At 37.6% G+C, this 27,317-nt stretch overlaps 1 protein-coding gene across 2 annotated transcripts in view; it reads right to left on the reverse strand.

Moving 5' to 3' along the window:
• MLLT3 (MLLT3 super elongation complex subunit) overlaps positions 1-27,317 on the reverse strand; it is a 275,250-nt gene that overhangs the window by 19,191 nt on the left and 228,742 nt on the right. For both annotated transcript variants that reach the window (XM_069574117.1, XM_069574118.1), the window contains exons 6-7: positions 1,984-2,053; positions 60-189 (exon numbers count right to left, since the gene is read on the reverse strand). In XM_069574117.1, the coding sequence (XP_069430218.1) occupies positions 60-189; positions 1,984-2,053 (200 nt within the window). The remainder of the gene's footprint in view (positions 1-59; positions 190-1,983; positions 2,054-27,317) is intronic.

Consider the following 27,317-nt stretch of genomic DNA (forward strand, 5'->3'; position numbering starts at 1 on the left):
GATCCAGTGAAAAGGTATGATTCCATCCCAGGGAACCTCATCTCTACCAAGACACTCACCTGCGACTCCGGCTGCCCCCTCTATTTACAGGTCTCTCCATTTCGGAGTCATTGTCATTATCCTCTGCTTCATCTGATTCCTCCTCGTTGTCATCAGAATGCAGATCTTTCATTATAGACCTTAAAGGACCTGACCAATGAGAGTGAACCACAGGCAATCAAATACACTTAGCCATAGCTGACACAGGCGGATAGCTCACCAGCAGAGAACACTGCTTAAAAATTACCATCAGCAGATACAGTTATACAATTCACATGATAAATCTGGTAGTTTCTGGAATGTAACCTCTGCCAAAACACTACTGCTTTTGTAATACATGCCCCAAAATGTTCTTTAGAAAATCTCTATTTCCTAGGAATTTTTTTCCTATGCATTTTTCTTCCCTAAGAAAAATCACACCTAAAAAGAAACAGAAAGATCTGTTAGTAAATTGAATGTTTTGTTAGGTTAATCCATGTATTGAAAAGTTGAGACTAATAAATCACCATGGTTGTAACTTGTTCTTAGCAAGGCGGCCTTTGTGTGGTAGTTTTTGATCTATTAAGGTTTAGCTGTTCCTTTTATTTCAAGGTCAATTTCAGGTCAAGCAAGCATTTCAGTCAAGTTCAGATTATAAAGTATTTCAATTCCATGGTGCAATGTCCTATTTCTGATCTTCATATTGATCTCGGACACAAGGTCTTGTTGCAACAATTTTGTGTAGCCAATTTTATTTTACTTTTTAAGAATTTCCTGGCAAAATATTGGCATGAATTTACCTAAATAAGACCATGTAATAAATCAGTGCCCAGAACATTCAAAACAGTATCCAGTATTAGATGGGAGAGAAACATCAAGGCAGAACTAATTTTATTCTAGAATGTAAAGTTAAATTCACAGAAAAATGCATTAATGTGGCTTATTTTCATCATACTACTAAAAATGTAATGAAATCAAAATAGATATTTCTAATCTTAACAGAAGAGACTGTAAGGACAATGGAGAGAGTGAGAGAGGCACTTTTATCCTAGATTAGCCAATTCCTAAAGGCTAATCTGTGAGAGGACTATCTGAGCTATCATTGCCTTACTTCTAAAATAAGTGTTGACTCTGTGTAATCTCACATTCTGCAAACTCCAAATTTCTCTGCTTTTGTCACGGGCTTTTATCTTGGGAAGTCAGTGGAACAAGAACTCTAAACAGCCAAAATGAACAGTGTCTTTTATTTTTTCCTGGAAGCTTAGCCTTAGCCTAAATGCACACAACAATTTAATCCTTTTCAAAACATGCAAGGCCATCAGGAATTCAATGCGGTCAATCAAAAAAGGTAATGTGCAATGTGATGCCCAGAAACAGATTATCTCTTGATATAATCTCAGTTTCCCTGTTTAAAAAAAAAAAAAAAATTGAAAAACGGGCCTGTGTTTGTTGAGTTTCCACACATGAAAAAAGGAACATATATTTAGTTAATGTTTCAATTTAAATTTTTTTACTAAATTTATTTTGAGTTTGAGTAGAAGAAAATATATTCTAAAGACAGCAAATTAACACTCACCACAGAAAAAAGTCTATTAATCTGTAGAAAAATAATAAAATGAAAGATGTCCAGGAGGGGGACTAAAAACCTATTTCTCTCTGTCAAAGCCTCTCAAGTCTAGCTTTCGCTATTGTATTTCCTTTGGGAACTCCCTGGAATGGGCTGTGTCTATAATCCTTTTGTAAAATGGGACTCTGATGGCAGGGACTGGAAAAAGGGGAATTTCTAGAGGCTGGCCTCATACATCAGAACAATACTCAAGTGCATTCCTAGGGGAAATAAATACAACTGCATAAAAGCCAAGTTATCATTCAAATAATAAAACAGTAGAAAATAGGCCATAAATCAAGTCATTAAGATGTTTTATGAGAAAGATGTTTCCGAGCTGGCCTGGGAGATGTGGATACCTTGTTGCCTGGTCTGGGATGGTGTGAAGCTGGAGCTGGAGCTGGAGCTGGCAGGACTGGGTTGTTCAGACTTGAAAGAAGAAGAGAAAGGCACCATCAGTAAATGGATAGGACGCTACACCTAAAATTAGAAACACCATTGTTGCTCAAACAGATTTTGCCCTACAAAAACAGTCTGACACTGTGCAAGAAAATGACTACAAATTGCCTCATGTCAAAAATGCTAACACAGGAAAGTCAGTGTCCTTTTTGTTTCGTCCACAATATTTTCGTTAGGTGTAGAAACAAGTGTAAAACCTCAAGGATAAAGAGGGGCGTAGCTCATAAGGCAAGAAACCTGGCTTTGATTCCACTCCTGTGTTTACTGTCATCTGCATTGCTTTCTGAAAGATACCTTGATTACCCTTTCTGCAACATTTGATTGACTCAACTGGTTAAAACATAGTGGTAATGAGGCCAAGGTCATTAGTTCAATCACATTATGAGCCAGTTAATTTTACTCTGGTCCAAGGCCATGACCCAACCCTAACCCCGTTCATCCACAGTTCACAAATGGAGGCCAATGATTGCAAGGAGACCTGGCCAAGTCCCACAAATGAGTCAGGGGAAAATGTTCCCACCACTTAAAACAAAAAACACCCTTTAATTCCACAGTAGAGTGATGCAGGGAAAGAGCATCATGTACACACCCCACTCTCAGCACATTCTCTTCATTCCTTAGTATCCAGAACAAGTTCCACATCCTCCTTGACCTACCAACTCAGAGTTCTCTTCTTTTCCCAAGCCCACTGAAAATGTGGATCATCTGTTTGCTTAGAAGATCTGCTATGGAATCATGCTACCTCCGATGTGGATGTTTTTTCTTTCCAGTAACCTGCCAGCACTTGAAAAGGCTGGGATTGGAGCCTCCGCCTTGTGCTTCTTGTTATGCCCTGATACTCAGCAACATGTACTGCATACAACAGGTGCTCTTTCTGTGTGACATTAGGCCCTCTGGTCCACCATCTGTTTTCTTTTTTTTATTTTAAATTTATTTATTTTAATTGGAGGCTAATTACAATATTGTAGTGGTTTTTGCCATACATGGACATGAATCAGCCATGGCTGTACATGTGTTCCCCATCATGAACCCCATTCCCACCTCCCTCCCCATCCCATCTCTCAGGGTCATCCCAGGGCACTGGCCCTGAGCACCCTGTCTCATGCATCGAACCTGGACTGGTGATCTATTTCACATATGATAATACACATGTTTCAATGCTATCTGTTTTTATGAGACTTTCTGGTAGGCAACAATGGGAGGAGAAAACAGATGGACAGAACTGTGTAGAGAAAGTGATCATGCCATCCAGACACTTGAATTGTAAACATTTAAGGCTTCTCTGATGGCTCAGATGGGAACAAATCTGCCTGCAATGCAGGAAACCTGGGTTCAATCCCTGGGTCGGGAAGATCCCCTAGAGGAGGGAATGGTAACCCACTCCAGTGTTCTTTCCTGGAGAATCTCATGGACAGAGGAGCCTGGTGGGATATAGACCATAGGGTTGTCATTAGTTTTAAATAACTTAATGTTGATCAATTTGGTTGGAAGAGGGCATTATTTTTCTCCCATTTCTAATATGCTCAAAGTTTAAACGACATGCTCATGTCACTTGAGAAACTTCTGAGGTCTTCTGAAGGTCAGGACACATCTTCGTTGCTCAGTGGGTGACTACGTTTATCATGGCCACAAGGAGGACAACCTGGAGCACAATCAAAAGCTACTCCATGAGGACGAGAATCTCAGTTCCATTCACACTACAGTTTCTCCCCCTTGATCTTCTCAGCTCCCCTCCCTTCACTGAATCCACTACTCCCTCCCCTCCAAGCAGCACCAAGCTCCACAGACTCAAACACGAGGAAGCACTTTCAGGCATTCCTAATGCATACTTCATATCCCGAGGCTGGATGGGAAAACAGGTGTCAGCAATCTACCACTCACCCTCCAGGAAAAGAGCCAGACGGGACCTCTAATTAGCAGCAGGTGGCCCACCAACCCACCACCCCTGCAACATTTCCTTGAAATTTGCAGCACGAGGTCCATATTGCTATTCGTGACCCACAAAGAAGAGCCGGTGGACAAGTACAAAGGCCTGTGGGGGGTACCCTTCACTCTGTCCAGCGTCTTCCACTTCCCAGACCCTGCAGTGAGTCACACAACTGAAAGGGGATGAGCACAATGCCCAGCCACAAACATTTCTCCCGGGGTCCACGGAGCACTTCCTTTTCTCTCCAAGTTGCTCTCTTCAGCCATGAAAAGTGTCTGCAAATGGTAATATTTTGATAGTTCTGGAAACCATTTTGGAGCCAAAAAAGAGGTTTCCTTAGAGAGAGCTGCAATCCCCACCCTGCCTGGCCAGTACACGCTATGCTGGACATCGAGGAGATGTCCTGCCAGAGCTATTTGCTGTGAGTGACATTAATTAGGATCAAGAGGACAGTGGCCGTCTCTCCAACTCCCCCATGCTAAATGTGACCCATCTGTCTCAAGCATCATGCCAATGCCGGAACCAAACCTGGAGGCAGCCTTCTTTTAGTTTCCTAACCATAAACAACGTTAATAATGCCACAGTTGCTAACCATCAGAAAACTGGCAAACGGTAAAGGACATAATACAACCAGAGCAAAAGGCTTTCTATTCAATGTTTATCATTAACACTCTGGCTCTTTCACCAAGCATTTGAAGGGGTTTACAGTAGAAGACACAGTCATTCAGTGAGAATATTAAAATGGAAACTAGAATATGGAAACTTTTCATGGTTGAAAGCAATGGAGGTGGATGGAGAAGGATAAAAATGTTGAATGGTGGGCAGAAAATTCCCCTGTCCAGAAAGTTTTTTGCAGTCAGGACAAGGACTTGTAGAACGTGAGAGCTAAGGAGACCTTTGAATCGTCAAAAGGAGTGATTGTCATACTTCCATGAGCAGTAGAGAACCAACTGGGAGATCTGGTAAAATGCAGACTCCTAGGCCCCACCCTTCCCTTCCCTGGTAGCTCAGAGGTTAAAGCATCTGCCTCCAATGCGGGAGACCCGGGTTTGATCCCTGGGTTGGGAAGATCCCCTGGAGAAGGAAATGGTAACCCACTCCAGTATTCTTGCCTGGAGAATTCCATGGACGGAGAAGCCTGGTAGGCTACAGTCCACGGGGTCACAAAGAGTCGGACACGACTGAGTGACTTCACAGGCCCCACCCAGCGTGTCTAAGTCAGGGATAGTGGTAAGAACCTGGATTTCTTACAAGTTGCTGTTCTGAGGGCCAACCAGACTTTTGAGAACCACTGGCCAAAGACTCAGAGATTCATAGCTGTGAATATTCATCAGAATCAGCTAGGTGGATTCTACACACAAGGAGACTCTGATCCAATATATTTAGCAGGGCCAAATCGGGGAAGCCCTCTCTTTTTATACATGCAAAAATATGTTGTTATAAGAATCTTAACTTTAAGAAAGCATAAGAGCTTGCATCATGAGAAAAAATATAAACTTACTGATCTATCCAGAGGTAACAACTTGGCATAATCTTCAAAGTATTTGGCAAAAGAGCCCCCTGACAGGACATGGTTACCAGTGAATATAAATGTTCATGAAGCATGTAAAATTGTGTGTTGGTGGATGGACAAAATTCAACTAGATGTTAACTACTCAAAAAGCCACTCTGCTACTAGATGAGGCTGATCCAGCCTTAGATTTTATCCAGTCCAACAAAACCAAGCTGGAGGTCACCTTAAGCTTGTTTGTTTTAAAATCAGATTTACCCACCAAAAACACAAGTCAAAGATGACTATATAAAACTAGGTAAGGATGTGTGTGTTACAAAAAATTTTCACCATAAACAGAGCTAGATTAAGATCTTAACTAGGTCCCAAGGATTGGAGAGATTATGTATCTTCCTTTTCCCTCCCTAGGTGTGCCAAAAACTAACTGCAGGGAATTCCAATGAGGTTCTGATGTCCCCCTTAAGACTTATTTTTAAACATCAAAATTTTCACTAAAAAAAATTTTTTTATGTGGTTCTTCTTGCTTATGCCCTAAGCACATGTTTAGCTGATGTACTAAGCAAGGCACACTAGACATGAAGTTTCTTTAAATAGTCTGTTCCACAGTGACAAAAGTATAGGCTTAAGAATCTCAAATTCTATGCTCACTAGTACATGTTTTTAGGAAGATTACTTAAGCATTAGTTTCCTCAGAGAGTGAGGACACTGAACCTCATGTAGAAGTGATAATGTTAAGTTGATATAATAAAATAAAAAATCCTAGCCCATGGCTGTTATAATGGCAGCTAATCAATATTTAGTTGCTACTATTTTTTTTTTACAACAGATCACAAACTCCTCTATTGCCTAAAACAAGATATATCTTTACTACCAAAACAATGGGCCTACCAAGATTTGCAATGCAATCTTCAACATTAAATGGCTATGCAAAACCATTTTGTAATGGATTTTCTATGGAGGATTATTCTTGTCCAAGACAAGTAAGAAAAACCGCATGTTTACAACTCCTAGAAGTTAAGCCCTAGAAGTGTTGTTGCTTCAAACAAGAACACCTGTCAATGTAGGTCACATGACAAGATTTGTAAAATCTGCCCTTGTTCCTTATACTTGGAGCAGATTTCCTCCTTAGGTAATCAGAATGCAGAATTTTCACCTTTTCTAATGGGCAACTATATTTTTGAACAAAATTTCGACTTGATCTTTAAAACAATAAAAATAAAAGGTGGGAGAATTATATACATCTTTCTTCAGGAGAAAGGAAGAGAATATGGTATAACTAAATTATTTTAGACATGTTTTAGACACATCGCTACTTTATTTCCACAAATTTTCTATTTTGTTTAGGAAAAAAATACATACTCTGCAATAAAGATGATCTTTTCTTTGCACAAATAATCAGACTGTGTCAAGGATGAGTACTAATCAAAGAAGAAAACACGTACGTAATACACTTTTAAAAGACTACATCATGCATGATGGATATTAACTAAATTTATCATAGCAATCATTTCACAATATATACATATATCAAATCACTATGTTATGAACCTTAAACTGATAGGATGTTTTATAACAATTATATCTCAACAAAACTGAGAAAAAAAACTACCTCATTTAGTTTCTCTCCTATAAGAAACTAAAGATAATCAAACTCATCTTTCAAATAAACATTGGATTTTAAAGAAAAATGACATTCAACCTTATAGACAATGTTCTTCATCCTATGAACACACTCTTATCTTATCAATTCCCATTAATAGGTAATATATTGTGAGAGCTATGTCAGTAAAAGCTAAGGTAAAAGTTAAGCTAGGAAATAAGTCTTAAAAGTTACAAAATAACACTTAAATTTAACAAGGTTAATGCAACAGTGAATTGTCAAAAGGCTAAAAACAACAGGGTTTTAATCTTCATTTGGTTTTACATTAATAACTTTTTCAAAATAAACATGCTAAAAGAACAAAACCTTGTTACACAGAAAGGTATATGAAAATAAGATTGGAGAAATCAGTCAATAACTCTAGCCTCTTAATGGATCTTTGTGTAGGTCTATCATGGTCTTTATTTCATTTGCTCTGCCATGAGAAAGGCAAGTAGTGCTATGGACTAAATGTGTTTCCCCCCCAAAAATTCTGTGTTGAAGTCCTAACCCCCATGCGATGGTATTTGGAGATGGTCTTTGGGAGTAATCAGGTTAGATGAGGTCATGAGGGTGGGGCTCTCAGGTTGGGATTAGTGCCCTTATTTAGACAAGACACCAGAGAACTTGCTTCCTCCCTCGCTTTTCCTATGTCAAGACTCAGTGAGAAGGTGACCAGCTGCAAGCTAAGAAAACAACCCTCACAGAGAGGCCAAAGTGACCAGCACCTTGATCTTGGACTTCCCAGCTTCCATAAATAAATATATTAAAATTTTTTTCTGTTGTTGAAGCTACACAGTCTATGGTATATTATGATGGCAGGCAGAGTTGACTAAAATAGCAGAACACATTTTTCATCTCCATTTACTGGTGATGAAACTGAAGCCCAAGAAAATGAAGGGACCAGTGGGTCACTCTGGACTTTCCAGGTGGCTGAATGGGTAAAGAACCTGCCTGCAATGCAGGAGATATGGGTTCGATTGCGGGTCGGGACAATCCCCTGGAGGAGGGCATGGCAACCCACTCCAGTGTTCTTGCCTGGAGAATCCTATGGACAAAGGAGCCTGGAGGGCTACAGTCAGTCCATGGGGTTGCAAAGAGTCAGACATGAGTGAAGTGACTGAGTATAAGCATGGGTAATATTTAGGTGGATTACAACCAAGTTTTGTGACTTCTAATCTAGCCCTCTTTATACTACACCTATTAACACTGAAGAAGATCTATCAGTTTAGAGCAGAGTTCTAAACATACTAGCACCATTTTATAACACTAGTGTCAAGGAACAGAGTTTTCTATGTCACTGGGAAACTGAATATCCCTCTAAGGGACAGCTTGTGAGCAGCATCCAAAGCAAATGAGTGGTAAAAACACTTCACCCCTGGGGCTGTATGTCTGTATCAACTGCTTCTAACATTCGTTCAATCAATACTACATTAGATCCTGGCTACTCACCTCACTAGTACAGTAAGGTTTTTTTATCTTTTTTTCAAAAAACAAGTAAGTTTCCCCTCTAAACTATCCTGATCCTCTTGACACTGGCATTGATCAAGAAGACTGGCAAACACATCAGGCAACACACTACAATCATTTATTTTATTTGCCTTCAAGGATGAACTATCGCTTTCCCCAAGCCTTCTATACAATTCCCATGAAATCCAGGGCTTAAAAAAAATAGATTTAATGCTTTAAATAATCTGTTGACAATCTTTCTTTGAAACCAAGGTTTAATTGGAGAAAGAACACTGGAGTAGGAAGCTGGAACCCTTATTGCTAATTACTCAGGTCTGTGAGCACACAGAAGAAACCACATCTCTCTTGGGCAAACCCTCTCCATTTGTAAGTATTATGACAACTTGAGTAAATCTGATGTTAAATTATAATTGTATTTAGTCTCTTGGACCCTTGTATCAGCAAAAGCTGTTGGTATGTCCACCATGCGTTGGTAATAGAGGAAGATCCTAAGAACTACCTTCCCTATGGTTAGCAAAACAGAAAAGATCTTTATTTCTATTATATTTTCAACTTACAGACAAAGTCATTCTGGGGGCCAAGATAATTGGCTTTATATTGAGGTGCCTCTGTTTTTACAACTGCATTTGTTTTCTTCATTATTACTGCCATCGTCACTATTATTATTAAATGCTATCAACATTTGTCACCATCCCTCCCTGTCTGAGAACACAAAATCCCATTAGAAAACGAACTGGCCTTGGGGAACACGGGTCTATAAATCTTTCCATAAGACCCTTTTCCACACTTGGGGATGGCTATAATTTTCTTTCAGCTTCTTCTCTTTTAAACAGAGGAGCCTCAAGTCTTTTATCTCTCATCACCAGTTGTACTTTGAAGGCTGTTACTGACTATTGTGGACAGAACATGTGATCTTTCAAAAAAAATCCAGTTGTTGCAAGATGGTGCATGCGCCAGGTGTGTTCTGAAAATCGCTCACTTGTTAAGAGCTTTAGGAATGAGAAATCATCTGGAAAAGACCATGTATAGTTGTGCCACCTCTAAGCATGTAAGCATTCCCTGAGTAAAGACTGCACACAGAAGCTGAGTTTCACAACTGGCCATTAATTATACCACCTAGTTGTAATGTTAGAGACATCTTTTAACTAGTCTTTTTTTTTCTCTTTCATACATTTTAAAGGTAGAGGAAGAAAAGTTACAAGAGAGTTTAGAGCTATAATGCCTCACAAAAGAGAAACAGGAAAAAAAAAAAAACATTTTCCTGATAGAATTGCCCCATAATTAACTGTTATTGAAGCTGACCAAGGAACATCACAACACCACTGCTCATCAGCTAACAATAAGATCACTTAACTGTTGTCAGAACTACTATTCAGTTGCCTGTGAAATAACCCACCTGTGTAGTGCACGAGACACTTGAAATAATGAAAAAGTATCGGTGGATTCTTTGTATAAGGGCAGGGCCCAATTGAATAAAATACTAAAAGTACATTTTATGTGGTTATAACTCTCAGTTTTGGATTACATTTTAAATATAAAAGTAAATTAAATAGAATGAATTCAGAGTATCATAAACATGGTATATAACTGAAATCAAGTAAAACGGAGCTATATCTAAAGAGATCATCTTGACAAGACATTTACCTGCATTTCCTTGTGAATTTTAGACCCTTAAAACATGGCTTACTTAAAAATGGTCATAGAGTATTTGATTGACATTTGTGTAGAATCTTTATAGGCCTACACAAATGTCAGAACATTTTATTAATTTTAATCTTTCAGCTATCTTAGCGAATTTTCCCCATTAAATGTGAAGCTTAGATTTACCACCATCGCCGCAGCATTGAGTTCATTTTATTCACTAAACGCTTATATCCATGGTATTTGGACTTCCAAAAACAGCCAAAACTCACTGGGGAAAAAAGTACTGATTTAAAATTAACCAATCAGCATTAGGTTAAAAATGCAACACTTCTCATGGTCAGCCTACACAGCAAAGATTGTTAATAGTTACAAGAACTGTTTCTTTACAAACCTGTATCTTCCTAATCAGAGTAATAGTGTAATTTTTCACGTTATGTTACTGGAACCCTTTCTTCCGGATGACAGCATCTCAAAGTTCCTTGGGTATGGATATGCACATGTGTTCACAAAGATGTGTGTAATTTAATCCATAGGGTAAGAGAAAACAGGACCTTTATTCATGTTTATTTTCTGTCTTTACCTTTTAAATTTTCAATTTTTTGTATGTGTTTTCCTATACATGTTAATATGGCTATTACTATATGCATAATTTGGAAATATACATATACTTGGGGATACATGTCTATTAAGAGAAGAGTTTTAATATCAACTCTATAGATGATAATTGTCAGTTTGAATTCTGTAATTTACCTGCTCAAATCTTAATTATATGACAGATTTCAAATTCTGGGGTGATGTGTGCTAAACCTATAAGGCACCATCATTACAATTTACTTAGGGATTGTCCAGATTTTTGTATTTCGTGCTCAAAATTGACTTGGAGCTTAAATGTTTAATTTTTAAGTTAAACAAAAGTATTTCAACAGACTTCCTTAACTAAGAGGTAACACAAACCTATAAAAGATTTTAAAGTGCACATATGTCTTCTTAAAATAAAAGTCCAATGAAAAAATACTCTACATGACCTCCTTCTCCCCAAAATTTGAAATTACCTTCACTGTGGCTCTATTTGAAGCTCTCATTTTATAGTGTTGGCTGAAAATTACACAATATTAAGTGAAACTGAAAAACTTTTTTAAACAGGCTAACATCTAAATATTTTATACTTGTATTCACTTCTCTTAAAATATTAAGTACTAACATTTTAAAAAATAAAGCTATTTTTAAAAATTCCCTTCTATAAAAAAAATAAACAAAAATAGCAAAAACACAGCACATTTAAAAGATTGTTCTCACGTGAAAACATTAGGAGGTGAACTTTTTGTTCTCAATGTACTCCCTTAAAAAAACGTGGTATTTAGAATAAACAGATTCTCTGTTAGTAATATTAGATTCTTGTCAAGAATAGGAGGAATGTTGCTGCTTATAAGGCTGTAAAGGAACCTACATTTCCATGCACACATCTTATATAGGCCTAACAGTTGCTTTTCTTCATAAATCAATCTATTGTTGCACTTCATAATGAGAAGGCAGATTTACTGCCTTTTACCGCCTTTTCTCACCATCAGAAAGATGCCTATTTGGGTCATAGAACGTTTCTCTTCTTCAAGGGTGTTTGGGATTAGGGAGGCAGGGGCAAGAACCTTTAACATCTGCTCCCTTCAAGTGAATGACACCTCCAGTTCTCACAGCCGGAATGTTGAAAAGCAAATACCCATAAGTTGATAAAATTTTCTAACCTGAACAAGCACAACACTTGAAATCCACTGAAGACACACACATCTCTAAAACACAAGTTTGGGATTTCAGGGTTATACTGTAAAAAACAGTAAAATGTATCCTTTTGATTGCTAACATTGTAATTCAAATGCCATGAAATCATCATCATAGTTAGAACAATAGGAGTTTACAATAAAGACCTCTGAGCCCATCATCTTGAATCTTCTCTAACACTGAAAAACAATCTAAAGTGCTGGGCAGTAAGACTAACCATTTGTCATCTCAATATTTTGTGCAGTAATAACAAAATAGTTTATAATATAGGTGTACACTCTTCTGTTTGATTTAATTTATTCTTCCCTTGGGGAGAAATATTTAAGAATTGTGAACTTTAAAAACAAGAGAAAGACACTTGTCAGCATCTAATGCTTAACCATCTGCCTTTTAAAAATACACACACATGTACTTACCCGCTCACTCTAGTTAGGCTAAACATTCTTAGTAAGTAAGTAGATTTTGATGGGTCTAAACAGAAGTTTCAGTAACATAGCTATACTTTTGGAAACACAGCTATCTTTAAACAAGGCATCACGATTTCTATGAGCAAATGCAATCAGCCATAAATTAACAGCAAATAGACACTATGCAAAACAAATAAAGTGAGGCAGGTATTGGATTCAAGGAAGAACCTCTTTTTTTGAAGAAAACTAAATTATGTCTTCTGTCCATGAATATGGAGTATTGCCTAGTGAGCTAACACTTCTTGTTACTTTGGGCTATCTTTTGTCACTTACGCAATGCTTTCTGACAGTTTTACAGGCTGTTATCCCAAGGACTTCAGTATTTATGGCCTTTATTCACTTGGGCTTTCTGCTCTTATCCACTAGTTACTAATCACTAAATAGATTTTTTTTTTTTTTATAGGACTGAAATTAGCTCAAAGGATGTCCTTTGACAATGGCAGCTCCGGACAGTACCGGCTAAAGGTCTTCTCAGCCTCTTCTTGCTCTCCTCAATTTTCTCTTCCTTACAGACAAGTTAATGAGGGTTCAGATCCACGCTGTTCAATTAGAGCAATAGCACAAATGATTTACAGCATTCTTAGAGGACAGTTTTGAAACATTTGTGAATTGATTCTCAGAAACTCATTCAATTTCAATAAGTCAAGGATGATTTAAAGACCTAAATTTATTTTTAATCTTCATGAAACTTGCAGAATCATTATTCAGGAAAAGCTACAAACCTTATTATACATACAGTATTTATAGAGTGAGAAATTCTACAAACCTTCCTATACACAAGCATGCATAGATGTTTCAAATATATACATTATATTTTAAAACTTCGGCACATTTAGTTTACAATATGGTACTCCAACTTCTCCCTAGACAATAAAGGCTACTTAATACCGTTTTATCCACTACACTTAAAAGAGCCAAGTGCTGAAAAGCAAGTAGAAAACACAGACGCTTCTTTCCACTTAATTGCATTTGACTTAAAACATCTCCTAAGAGCTTGGGTTTTTATCTTATGAACAATGTGAAATGTGTAATAGATTACGTCCTCTACCAGCTGGCTGCTAGAAGCTTGTCAAATTACTCTGGAAAGCAGTGTATTCGTATAAACTAAAAATCTGAAAGAAAACTGAAAATACTGATATTATTACTCTCATAAACTTCTGGATGAACTGAGCAGAGGCACAATTTCTTCAGTGTGTGCTAAGCAACAAGGTGAGAAGGGAGTGGGGAACGGGGAGAGGGAACTAGCTCTGAGGAGCAGTAAAGCTCACTGCTCTACAACACAATTCACCCAATATGATTCTTCCAGGAATGAAAGGGATTATTATGATCAGCTTCTGTTTTCTCTGAAATTATGCTGGAATGAAACATTTAAAAAGGAAATGTTATTTCATAAAAAAAAATTTTTTTTCTTTAGTCTTTTGATATTTCCATGTCTGGGTAAAAACAATATGTTCTACCCTGTCAGAAAAACAGTTTTAACTTATTGAGCTTAGTATTTACATGAAATTACTTTGCCCATTTATATATAACATTAACTATTTGGACATCGAGTGACTACATTTAATTTATAGAGACCCATATGGTAAATTCTTGAATATGGTTCCAAGAAATTTATTTCTGCCAATGAATGTGCATGCTTTCTGACATTCCAAATATAAAAGAATATAACTCTATTTCTATAGGAAGTTTTGCCTAAGTCTGAATGAGTGCTATGGTCTTTAAATTTTGTTACTTCTTCTCTTAATTTATATCTGTAACATATATTAATGTGTAAGCCTAATTCCACTCAAACTGTCCTACAGTATGACTGTTAAAGAAGTTAAAAAATTAAATACTTGTATAAGAATTTACATACTCATAAATTTTAAGAAAATAAGTTAGTATATCTACGATTATCAAAATAATATTAAGAAAACAGCATTTTAACGTGCAATTAAATGATAGCTAATCTGTAACAAATACTCTAGTGGTTACATGACAAAGAGTGTCCTGTTATTTTTTTCCATAAGTTAAAGATAATATGTGGCTTGCTTTTACATCTAAAAATATGTGAATGGGAAAAGAAAAACACTTTGTGTGCATGGCTTTGTAAAATATGATAAGCTATATAATTATAAAAAAGGAAAAACAGTGTTATTCTTTTCTAATGGAAAAGATTCATTACAGATTAGTAAGATATTTATGTCTAATAGCTTCTCTAAAAAAATAAGTCTATAATACAATAATCATGAATAGAAAAACTTCAATTTCTTTAATATGCACTTTAATAATTCCTAGGTAGATAAAATACATGTAAATACTTCAAAGGCATAGGAGAAAGGCATCTTTTATTATTCCTATCTTAAATCACAACAGGGCTCCACTATAAAATGAGTTATAAAAATTATACCTCATTCTATAAATACTTTAATTTTTTAATCTAATTTTTCTTAGATTATAGCATGCTAGGTACAAATCAGTGATCTAAAACTGAAATTCTATAAACCAAAACCTGTAGGTCTTTTCCTCATTTCACCACCCTCCCCCCCTCACCCTTTCTTTCATTACCTTGTAGAACATCCTAGAAGCTATCTTTCCTATGAAGTTACTGCTCATGGTAAATAAACTTAACATACGGATGGCCTTTAAAAATCAGAAATACAGCAAGCAAAGAAATCACCCTCACCTCTTTTAAAAGAAAACAGAGTAGCCCTCAGGAAAACAGAAGTGCCCCAAAGTTCATGTGTGTCGGCAAGGACTTGAGAGCTGTTAAGAATGATCCTCTTGAAAAGAAAGAAGTCTCCTTAGGCACCCACATGTATATTTAGATTAGATTGGCAGTTTAAATGACAGCAAACACATGGTCATGACTTCCCAATTGCTCACTCATCCAACACACACACACAGGCTAATCAGAAGCAAACATCCACCCCGAGCTGTTTTAGAAACGGGCTTCTTCCATCTGATACAGCCGTATGTGTGGTAAGCATACTTTCTGCTGGAGAGGTCAGGTGTCAAACACTGAACAATCTCTCCTAGTCTACCCGGATCTTGAATCACATTGCTTGAGTTTTCCAGGACATTTCTCTAAAGTCTGACTTATCAACTTAAGTCACTTGAGTAAACTGCCTGCTCTGTCTAACCTGCAGAGTGTTATGAAGTACACAGTCAAGAAAGGGCCATGGGAAGGTTCCGGGATTTATTTGTCTTAGGAGTATTTTAACTGGAAGACCTGCCCATCCTATCAGTAATGGCACACACTCCTATTCCGTAAACAGGGCAAAGTCACTACAGAGGATCACATTTGCTTGTGCAAATCAAGAGTAGCAGAGTTAAAAGGTAGAGATACTGAACATGGACTTTAAGCTCCTATTCATTACTGGGGTTCCAATAACATTTTCCAGTATATAAAGGAAAAAAAAGAAAACACAGAAGGCACTATTTGGAAGCAGCTATGAACTACACCTACAACACTGCTGTGCTATATATGTTCATATTACACTGTGTTGTATATATGCACAAATATTGAGATTCATAAACATTAAGATGTGTTAGATTCATAAAGGGATTCCCTAGTAGCTCAGCTGGTAAAGAATCCACCTGCAATGCAGGAGACCCCTTTTTGATTCCTGAGTTGGAAAGATCCTCTGGAGAAGGGACAGGCTACCCACTTCAGTATTCTGGGCTTCCCTGCTGGCTCAGCTGGTAAAGAATCCACCTGCAATGCAGGACACCTGGGTTCGATCCCTGGGTTGGGAAGATCACCTGGAGAAGGGAATGGCTGCCCACTCCAGTATTCTGCCAGGAGAATTCCATGGACTATGAAGGCACAGGCTATCCACTTCAGTATTCATGGACTTCCCTGGTGGCTCAGATGGTAAAGAATCTGCCTACCACACAGGAGACCTGGGTTTGAGCCCTGGGTCAGGAAGATCCCCTGGAGGAGGGTATGGAAACCCACTCCAGTATTCTTGCCTGGAGAATCCCCATGGATACAGGAGCCTGGTGGGCTACAGTCCATGAGGTCACAAAGTCAGACACAACTGAGCAACTAAGCTCAGCACAGATTCATAAATATTAAGATGTGTTAGTAAATGAGATGCAAAAAGTCAAATGCTCTGTGATAGAGGAACAAGTGAGAAGAAATGGCAAACAATTTTGCACTTAAATCTAATGTCAGATACTCCAAAACCTCAAGACTAATATGAGTGTGAAGGTGAAAAGGGTAGGATAATAAAACGATTTGGGGCTCAGGTTCTGGAAACTCAGATCTGGTTTGAATCCCAATTCCACCACTTTCTTGCTGTGTGACCTAAGCCAAGTCATATGCCTTCTCCAGGTCTCAGCTTCTTCATCTCCAAGTGAGAAAATTGAGTTAATAATGGTACTAGTTCATATAGATAGCATGAGAACGTAGTTAATGCAAGCAAAGCATTTAGGACAGAGCATGGGATAAACGGGGCTTCCCAGGTGGCGCTAGTGGTAATGAACCCACCTGCCAATGCAGGAGATATAAGAGACACAGGTTTGATCCTTGGGTCAGGAAGAGCCCCTGGAGAAGGGCATGGATACCCATTCCAGTATTCTTGTGTGGAGAACCCATGGACAGAGGGCTATAGTCCATAGGGTCACAGAGTCAGACACGACTGAAGGGACTTAGCGTGCACACACACACGCATGGGATGACTAAATAATTAACTACTACTATCACCAAGAAGAACCGTGAAAGTCTGATATGAGAAAAGTCACGTCTGAGTCCATTTGGCTTGTCCACCTCTCACCCTATGACAATCTTCCCTGAAATATATTGGACACTTTCAGAAATAAGGCAATCTCCTTCAACTGACCCCAAATTTATTTCCCCTCAAACTTCTCTTAGAGCAGGGAGCTAGCTGGCCAAATGCCTCATTAAATGCCTGGTACAAAAAAAGACATCCTAGAAAGTACTTCCATAGAACAAAGACGAGAATGAAAACATGGCCATTAATCTAAATACAAATCACCTACCAGAAAGTAACAAATAATTACTGGTCAAGTAACTTATTGGTCAAGTAATAATTAAGAATTTGCAGAAAAATGAAAGTGAAACTCATTTAGGGCATTCCACTGACTGAGATCCAGAAGTTTATCCTCCTACAGAAAAATGGGGGACCCTAAGAATATCAGTAAAAAGATCCATTTAAAGGAAATAAATATCATGATATGGTCTTGATATTTCATCTCAATTTTACAGATGTATACACTTCAGTCATAGGTTAATTTGTCTTAGTATTAAAAAGACAAAAACAGATGGATTCTGATGGTTTAATGGCAGAAATATTTGTCCTGTGGTCTGTTACTTTATAAAAATATTACTAAGGAATTCAGAAGTGGGGTGAAACCTCAAACTTAATTGAAACTCCTTTACAGTGTCTGACAAATTAAGATTGTAAGTAGTCTTTATTATATAACATCTGCTTATGTGGTAACATCAATGTCAAGTTATTTCCCTTTTTTCTTTAAAACCACAGTCACTACATGTAGTTCCTGCACTTCTCATTAAGAAGTTTTGTTATATAGTCAAGCAAGCAAATTTGATGTACTTGAGAAATAAGATTATTTCCAATGTTAATACTATCCAAAAACTTGTTTTTAATATTCATCTGTATCTATCATTAAAATGTAATATAACCTAACACAGTTATCATCAATAGAATGCAGGTGTCAGCTAATTATATTAGTATCAACACTACAGGCAAATAAAGATTTCTTCCCATGTGATGGAGTTCTGATTAATATCAATTCCTTGGCTTACTGAATCCTGAAGATCAAAAGGCCTTGCATATGGCACTAATAAATCAAACAGAGTCATCAAATCTACAGTCTGTTTTCTTTGGCTAAAACTGCAAAGTTTTACTCACAGAGCCTTATCTACTCCTAAAAATTCTCTGCCAAACCAAATTTAGCTTACCAAGAGTACAGAAAATATAGCACTCCCCAGCTGCACTCTCTTGGGACTTTTGAAGTTCAGGGATACTATTGTGTGGTCTAGGATATCTGGTCTTTTCCTCGTCTGTTCTTTTCTGCATCTCACAACCAACTGAAAACTCATCCAAAAAGTAAAACACTATCCCTAGGTTCAGACTGAAAAGTTACAAAATACTTCGACTTATTAACAAGACCAAACATAAATGAAGGTACTAAATAAAAACTTTTAAGTTATGATGAACATATACACACTAAAAATACTAAGATATCTCACAAAATTTGTCTCTCAAATACCAATAAGAATTCCTGATGTTGGAAATTCTACAAAAGTTATTTATAGTCTAAATAATCACTTTCTGATAAACTGAACCTAAACTGTGTGAGATTGTGGTGTTATTTAAAACAGAAGAGGCTACGAAAAGATAATAGAAGCAGGATGAAAGCCCAGAAAAAATTCCACTATCTTTCAGTCGCTTTCTGTAAAGAGAATATCCTGATAGAGAGACCATTATCTTTCTTAACATTTCCAATCTTGAAAGAAATACACAAATGAGTGATGGAATCAGGTTGTGTCTAATTTTTTTCTCTATAAAACCAGCTTGTAGCTTTCAAAGTTTTTTACCTAACTATATTGAAAACATACAAACAAAAATAACAAAATTTATTTCTTTGGCTAATGAAACTACCTTAAAGCAGTAAGAAATACTCCCTTTTCAGGCCCAAAAGGATTTTAGAAAGGTTTAATAATTTGTCCCAATAAGCAGAAATCTCAGCTAAACATTTTTGACCGCTATTCAGAGTTCTTCAACATTTGCATTGTTATGTAAAACTCAAAAATTCTTTGTTGTAAGGGCTGGCCTGTGCACTGAAGAAGATTCAGAAGCATCTCTGGCTTCTACCCACTAGATGCCATTAGCATTCCTCCTTCACCATCCCCTCCCCCACACCCAGGTGATGACAAAAATGCCTCCAAACAGGAAAGACCTTCTGTGCAGCACAGAGAACTATATTCAATATCCTGTAATAACCTATGGAAAAAGAACCTGTAAAAGACTAGATATGTATATGTATATATACATACATATATTTTATATATATCTATATAAATGAATCACTTTGCTATATGCCTGAAACACTATAAGTCAACTATACTTCAATAAAATAATTTTTAAAGTTATAATCAATATATTCTTTGAAAAGCCTCCAAACATTTCCAAATGTCACAGGGTAGGAGAAGGAAAGTTACCTAGTTTGAGAACCACTTCTCTAGACTAATATTTTCTTTACAAGCCAATGACAGGAGTTTCATAGACTTATGTACCATGAATTGGCATGGCATTTCACTTTAATAAAGTTCTAATTCTGAGATCTCCAGGAAATGACACCTTTGGTCTGACAAGATCCATTTCAATGGGCTCTCTCTGGTCTTTATGCAAAGATGCATTTTGGAAAAAACTAGAATCTCTTCCTTCTGCGCTATTTGCATTCAGTCTCTCCCTTTTGCATTCCAGCCTATCACTTCACGCCACTTTAGTTCTGGGTTGAATCCACCACCGTCTCTTAGACTGAAATCAAATTCCCATTTCCAGTTGGCACTGCCGTGTTTGTATTCCACACGCAGAATGAGGACAGATGCATGCCATTTGGTAAACAGTGTCCAGAAAGCACTTTGTGAGACTTCATACATAATGTCATCTGAAGTGAGAAAGGGCTTCCAGTTAGAACTGGTGGCTACAAGAGTGGTGTTATGAATCAGTTTACATTTAGAGAAAGCCTGTTCTGAGCTTGAAGTGACACAAAACAATGTTTACAGAATAGCTTCCAAGGCACAGGATGTCACAGAGTGGGGAGAAGGATCATTCAAGCAACTCTCTGGTCAGGAGTCCCAAGACTACTACTCCCTAGGAAGCCAATAACCCCAAAGTCTGTCAAGTCAGCCTCTGAAATTGGGGGTTTTCTTCTTCTTGGCCATAGCTTCGCTAAAAAAACACCAAGAAATAACTAGTGTGGCTTCTGTCATCAAGATTTGTTTGGAGGCCCAAAAGCTGGACAAATAAACCTTGTGGGAGTGGACAAAGCCTATTAATAGAAGCTTTCAGCTGCCACAGACATCACTGGAGGTGACAGGACCCCATTCCACAGATGCCCCAAGCTTCTATGTTAAAGATGTGCTGGAATGATACAGCCCAAGGAATACATGACTGTACTGACTATTCCAGATCTCAGAGAATTCCCAGTAAGGAATGCCAACTGCCTTTTAGGGCTATACATATGAGGCAATCTGTTCCAGTGGGTGGGTGGGTGTGTGGGTGTGTGTGTGGGTGTGTGTGGGTGTGTGTAAAACTCCACACTGTTCTGAACTGAACCTAGATAATGAATTACAGTCCAACTATGGCTGTTTTTCTCTGATATCCATTATTCATCTACATACAAATTCTGCTTCTTAGGGAAGATGCCTTTTATACCCTTCTCATCACTGATTAATTCTGCTGTTCTACATTTTGCTCTGTGTATGAATTATCTGAATATTGATACTAACTGCTACATAAGGATGAGGGTGAGGCTATAAGTGAAAGTGAAAGTTGCTCAGTTGTGTTTGACTCTTTGTAAACCCATGGACTCTATAGTCCATGGAACTCTCCAGGCCAGAATACTGGAGTGGGTAGCTGTTCCCTTCTCCAGGTAATCTTCCCAACCCCGGGACTGAACCCAGGCCTCCCGCATTGCAGGTGGATTCTTTAACAGCTGAGCCACCAGCGAAGCCCAAGAATACTGGAGTGGGTAGCCCATCCCTTCTCCAGTGGATCTTCCTGACTCAGGAATCAAACTAGTATCTCCTGCATTGCAGGCAGATTCTTTACCAACTGAGCTACCAGGAAAGGAGGGTGAGGCTATAAAGTACATCTTACTTAGCATTCTTTATAGAAAAGGTTGATAACTTTTTCCCTGAAAGAGTCCAACAGTAAAGTTTTAGACTTCACTTCTATACATTTTTTGTCAGAACTCCTCAACTTTGGCCTTGGAGCGTGAAAGCAGCCACAGACAATACATAAACAAATGAATATGGCTGTGTGCCAAGAAAACTTTATTTACAAAAACAAGCAGCATGCCAGATTTGGTCCAAGAAATATAGTTTGCTGATCTCTAACTTATAAGTACTCAGCATAACTTCATGCTTACAGTGGGTTAAACCAAATTTCTCTGATTTAATTTACCATATTATTTCTCCTGCTCCATTTCTGTTTATATATACAACATACATTGTGGTTTTATTAAAAAAAAAAAAGCAGCAGCTTAATGATCTCAGTCACTAGCTATGTGGCTTACAACTCCTTTAAGACACTCTCCTCTGGCAACTAAATTTTATCCCATAAGAGAGCAGTGTTCTGAATGTGTTGTCCAAGTTTCTCACAGTTACTACAGAGACACAACTTTTTATTATGCTGAAAAGTGAGTTTTCAAACTAATCATACTATTGATTGGACTTCCCAGGTGGCTCAGTGGTAAAGAGTCTGCCTGTCAATGCAGCAGACACAAAAGATGCAGGTTCAATCCCTGAGTTGGGAAGGTCTCCTAGAGAAGGAAATGGCAATCCACTCCAGTATTCCTGCCGGGGAAATCCCTTGAACTGAGGAGCCTAGTGGGCTACATTCCATAGGGTCGCAAAGAGTTGGATACAACTGAAGCGACTTAGCATACATACACACATATTGTTCATTGTATACAAATAAAAATCTCATCAATTAAATAAATTACTCTTTACCAGATAAACAGCAATTCCTCTAACAAAGCAGAGCCTTGGAAAGGCAGCTAGAAAAAAGTTACAAACTTAGGATTCTAGAGTCACTGCCAACACCTACAGGAAAGCTATCCAATGGTTACTCATTTATCAAGTGCAATTATGAACTTTTAAAAGTTCAAAAGTATTTAAAGTGGGTAAGTTGTGGTGCTGGAGAAGACTCTTGAGAATCCCTTGGACTGTAATGAAATTAAACCAGTCAATCCTAAAAGAAATCAACTCTGAATATTCACTGGAAAAGCTGATGGTGAAGCTGAAGCTCCAATACTTTGGCCACCTGATGCAAAGAGCTGACTCATTGGGAAAGACCCTGATGCTGGGAAATATTGAAGGCAGAAGAGGGCAACAGAGCATGAGATGGGTAGATAGCATCACTGACTAAACTGGACTTGAGTTTGAGCCAACTCTAGGAGACAGTGATGGACAGGGAAGCCTGGTGTCCTGCAGTCCATGGGGTTGCAAACAGTAGGACAAGATTTAGCTACTGAAAAACAAGTTTTAAGTATCTGCAGGGTCAATTTCTGTAAACAGAAATATAAGACAGGCTCATGGTGGGGGTGGGGGGAGTTTGTAACATCACAGTCACCCAAAACAATATCTAATCAAATAGACATTTGTACTTTAAGTTCAAATTAACATTTAGAAGATCAATGTTTTGATTCTTCTCTAGAAGAAACTTACCACAGCAGAATCTTTAACCACACTGATTGCTGTGCAAATCTCAAAACAAAGCAAGCAGATCAAATACTGGATGAGGAGAAAAACTTGTACTTGTTTTCTTTTGAATATTTATTTTGTTCTCAAAAACAGTAAAACTGATCAACTAAAAAGAAAAACCAAAGGTTGATGAAGAAGATGGTAAAATTTACCTTAAAAAAAAAAAACTATTCCCCCCTGCAAACAATCTCCTATTAAAGAACAAGAATGTAATTGTCAAAAACAAACTGCCAACTTCTAAAATGTCCATGTTTTTCTAAATAGTTGCATAACTATATATGCAACTACAAATAATAAAACTGTGGGTGGGGGCATATTGTCCTGAGGATACCTAAAAGACTGACCCAGAGGGGCATTCCATGGGGAGAAAAATAACCCATCTCCCTGAACAATTATCAAAATTCTCCAAACTTTCTCAAGATGCTCAGAGGTAAGAAGAAATAGAAAAGTTATACCAATAAGAATGTCAGGGATTCTGAATGCTGCTGTCAGATCAGAACATAGTATTTCATCAGTAACTCATTATGTAAAAATAGCAGTATTCACAGTGGCCAAAAGATGAAATAAACCAAAATCTCTTATCAACTGATGAATAGATAAGCCAAATGTTGAACAGACATGTAATGGCATATTATTCAGCCATAAAAAATGAAGTTCTGCTACACACTACAGAACAGATGAGCCTTGAAAGTATGCTAAGCGAAAGAAGCCAATTACAAAAGACCATATATATCACATGATCCCATCGGCATGAATTGTCCAGAAGAGACAAATCTATAAAGACAGGAAGTAGATGCACTAGGGCTGGGGTAGATGAAGGAATTGGGAGCTGATAACTAAGGAGCAAAAAGTTTATTTGTTGGGGGGGGGGGACAATAAAAATGTTTTAAAATTAACTGTGGCAATGTTTGCACACCTTTGAATATACTAAAACCCACTGAATTGTACACTTTAAATGGGTTAATTCTAGGTATGGGAATTATATCTCATTAAAGTTGTTTGGAAAAAACTATAATGAATATATACTGATACTTGTTCATTCAATTGTTTTCCTTTTTCTTATTCTGTCCAGTGAGGAAATTTGATTCAAACCCTGTGTTTTTAAAGATTAAAACATAATTAAGTTATGTATACTTTGGGGATATTTAGTACATCAGATTATTATGGCAGTTTTTAAAATGGAAATGTTATGAGACTCAATCAAGAGACTTTAATGGTGAATTTGGCAGTCAAGTTTCCAATGAACTACAGATACAATGTAAAATATTAGCCAAAGAAAATAGTAGTAGATTTGATAGTGTTACATTAAGAAGAATATAAATTAGAAAAATATGTTGAGATATTTGGAGATAAAAGGTGGTTACCTTTAAACGGAAAACTGAAAAGTGGGATATTAATTTTTCTCCAAGATTGTAAATATAGGCAGGGCTTTGAAAATAAAACTTAAACCTTATTACACAGACAAAGATATACTCACTGACAAAGAAAAAGCAGCATTAAGGTAAAATGAAAACAGAGATGTAAGTATACAGACAAAAATAAAAGTCAGATAAAATCAGATGAAAGATAAAATCAGATAAAAATCAGATCACAAAATAATCATAAACTAATTCCTGTGAGTAAAGCATGTCAGAAAATTTTGTATGTCAAAAGTTGTCTTTTACTGACTTGTTCTTATATGCCTTATATGTTCTTATATGTGTGTCTGGAAATGTATTAGCACCCTGGGGAAATAGTGCTGGGCAATCTAGATATGATTCCTGACCCACAGGCTTTCAGTCTAGCTTATGATTTAACATTCAACTGCCTTTTGCTTCACTTTTACAAAGAACTCTAACAAATTGGCTGCTTTTATTTCAACGTTTAAAATCAAAGCTAGAAGTACAGATTAACAGTCAGATAAATCGCTTCCTTCCTATAATGGCAGGACGAATTAGATATTTCATAGGTTCAACTGAGGTGTAACTCACATGCAGTAAAATGCACAGATCTGGATATAGAGTTCAATTAATTCTTACATTGGTACACACCCATGTAGACACCACAGAGTAGTTCTCTTGATAATGATTATAGTTTGCTACTATAGTGTTGATACTAGATGGCTTGCTGGCTCCCAGCAACTCTCCTAGGGCCCTGGACAGAAGATTTTGTAAAAGGAAAACCAACTGATATTTCTGAGGAAATAAAACCACATCTAGATGATTGGTTGTCCTCACATAGAAAATACTAGCTCATTTCTATCACAGGGAGAAAGATGGGATAAAGGAAGCAGAATGGGTTCCTGCAGAATGGGCAAATATAAGTGGTCAGTAAGAATGACTTCGCATGGGAGGAATTCTGTTGATTTTCCTCACGTTTATTTTGCAGGGAAAGTAGGTAGTGGGAGGAAATAGTTACTATAAGGCCTGGAACCAAAGACATCAAAGCTAGATTTGACAGCAGCCTAGGAGAATCAAAGAGCAGCCTGAAGCACGTGGAATAATTGTTTCATCCCATCTACCCATCCATCTGGGCTTCCCTGACAGCTCAGCAGCTAAAGAGCCCACCTGTAATGCAGAGACACAGGAGATGTGGGTTCAGTCCCTGGGCTGGGAAGATCCCCTGGAGGAGGACATGGCAACCCACTCTAGCATTCTTGCCCAAAAAATCCCATGGACAGAGAAGCCTGGCGGGCTATGGTCCAAAGGGTCACAAAGAGTTGGAAATGACTGAATGACTAAGTACACAGGCATACATATACCCATCCATCTATATATTTATTTAACATTTTCATTAGAAAATATTCCAGCCTGTGAAAAAGACCCTGGGCTTATCTGTCTCCTGACCCACTTCCCATATCTACCTCTTTTAAATTTAACCACACACTGTTGCATCTAAGCATTATTTCTATGAGCTACACTATTTTTTTCTACAACAAGGTAGGGCAAAAAGATATGTCATTACCAAACATCGCTTTCTAATGTTGAAGTTAACTGGAGGAAGCCGAGGATGTGACAGGTGTCTAATGAATAGCTAGAAATTATGCAAGTTTGGGAAAGTTAAGGTTTTAGTATGTATCTACTCATATTTCTTCCATCTTATTACATAACAGCCCAGGTGCTGCAGAAGCTTAAAGACTGAAAACAACTAAAGAAAAAGACAAAACTATATGGAATTCAGCAGAGGGAGTAAGAAGGGGCCTATCAATAGTGGATTACCACAAAAATCAGCACAGCGGGTGGGTAAGAGAGACCCTCCCCAGATAAATACCGTAAAACTTGCTCATCTTAGGCTTCTCCTGAGCTGCTTTATCCTGCCTCAGCTCCCTGAGTTTGCCAAGAAGCCAAATCCTGTTGATCAGAGCACTGAGTTACTTCCAAGAATACTATTTCAAAAAATTAAGAGAATTATTATGTCTCTTTTCCCAATCTTACTTCCTTAAACCATGACTGGTGGTTCCTAGACCCATCAAGAGTTCGCAAATTGCTCTAAGGACTCTTTCTACTTTGTCAGCATCTTTAAAATGTGGCACCAAACACGTGACTCAGATGTGGTCTGATGGGGGCAGCAGGTAATGGAGCTGTAATTTTTCATGATTGACACACAGTGTTTCTATGAATACAGTCTCAGATTAAGCGAGCTCACAGAGCACTTGTGACCAAGATCATCATCCCACCCCTCCCCACCCTTAAAAACTGTCTCTAAGGTCAATGTCCCTTATCCTTTACTAATCAAAACAATTACCTGCTTTTAAATGAAGGAGCTTACATTTATCTCTGGTAAATTTCACTTTCACTTTCTCTGGTAAATTTCAAATTTCTATTTGATAAGACTTTCAAATCTTAATTCTCAAACAATATGGAATATATGATCCTTCCCATTTTTAGGTCACTGGTGAGCATGCTTTCCATATTTTTAGGAAACTCACTATAAAAATAACAAACAGGACAGCAAAAATGCAAAGCTCTGCAAGAGCTCTCCACAGGGGATCTCTTGACAGGCTGACATAGATTTTTTTAAGGACACTGTTCAGGAGGTACAAATTCACCTGTCTCAAGAACCATGCAGCTTTCATATCTCCTCCACCTGATCTTAATGTGTCATTAAAAGACTGATGAGTCACTGTATTCTCCAGTCAACCTTATAATTAGAATATTAGATTCCTTAAGTACAATAAGCTATTAGAACTAGTGACAGCCACAGTCTTTTGCAAATGCTCCTTGACTATATATTTCAAATTCAATTCTAGAGTTTTACTAGGAAATAATATAGGACTTACCAATTCAGTTTCTAGAATAGAAGGAATTGTGAGGTCTACTCATAGGAAATCACGCTTGCTTTATCACTGTTTGTTGACTGTTGT

Source organism: Ovis canadensis, chromosome 2, assembly GCF_042477335.2.
Source record: "Ovis canadensis isolate MfBH-ARS-UI-01 breed Bighorn chromosome 2, ARS-UI_OviCan_v2, whole genome shotgun sequence".
Taxonomy (NCBI): Eukaryota; Metazoa; Chordata; class Mammalia; order Artiodactyla; family Bovidae; genus Ovis; species Ovis canadensis.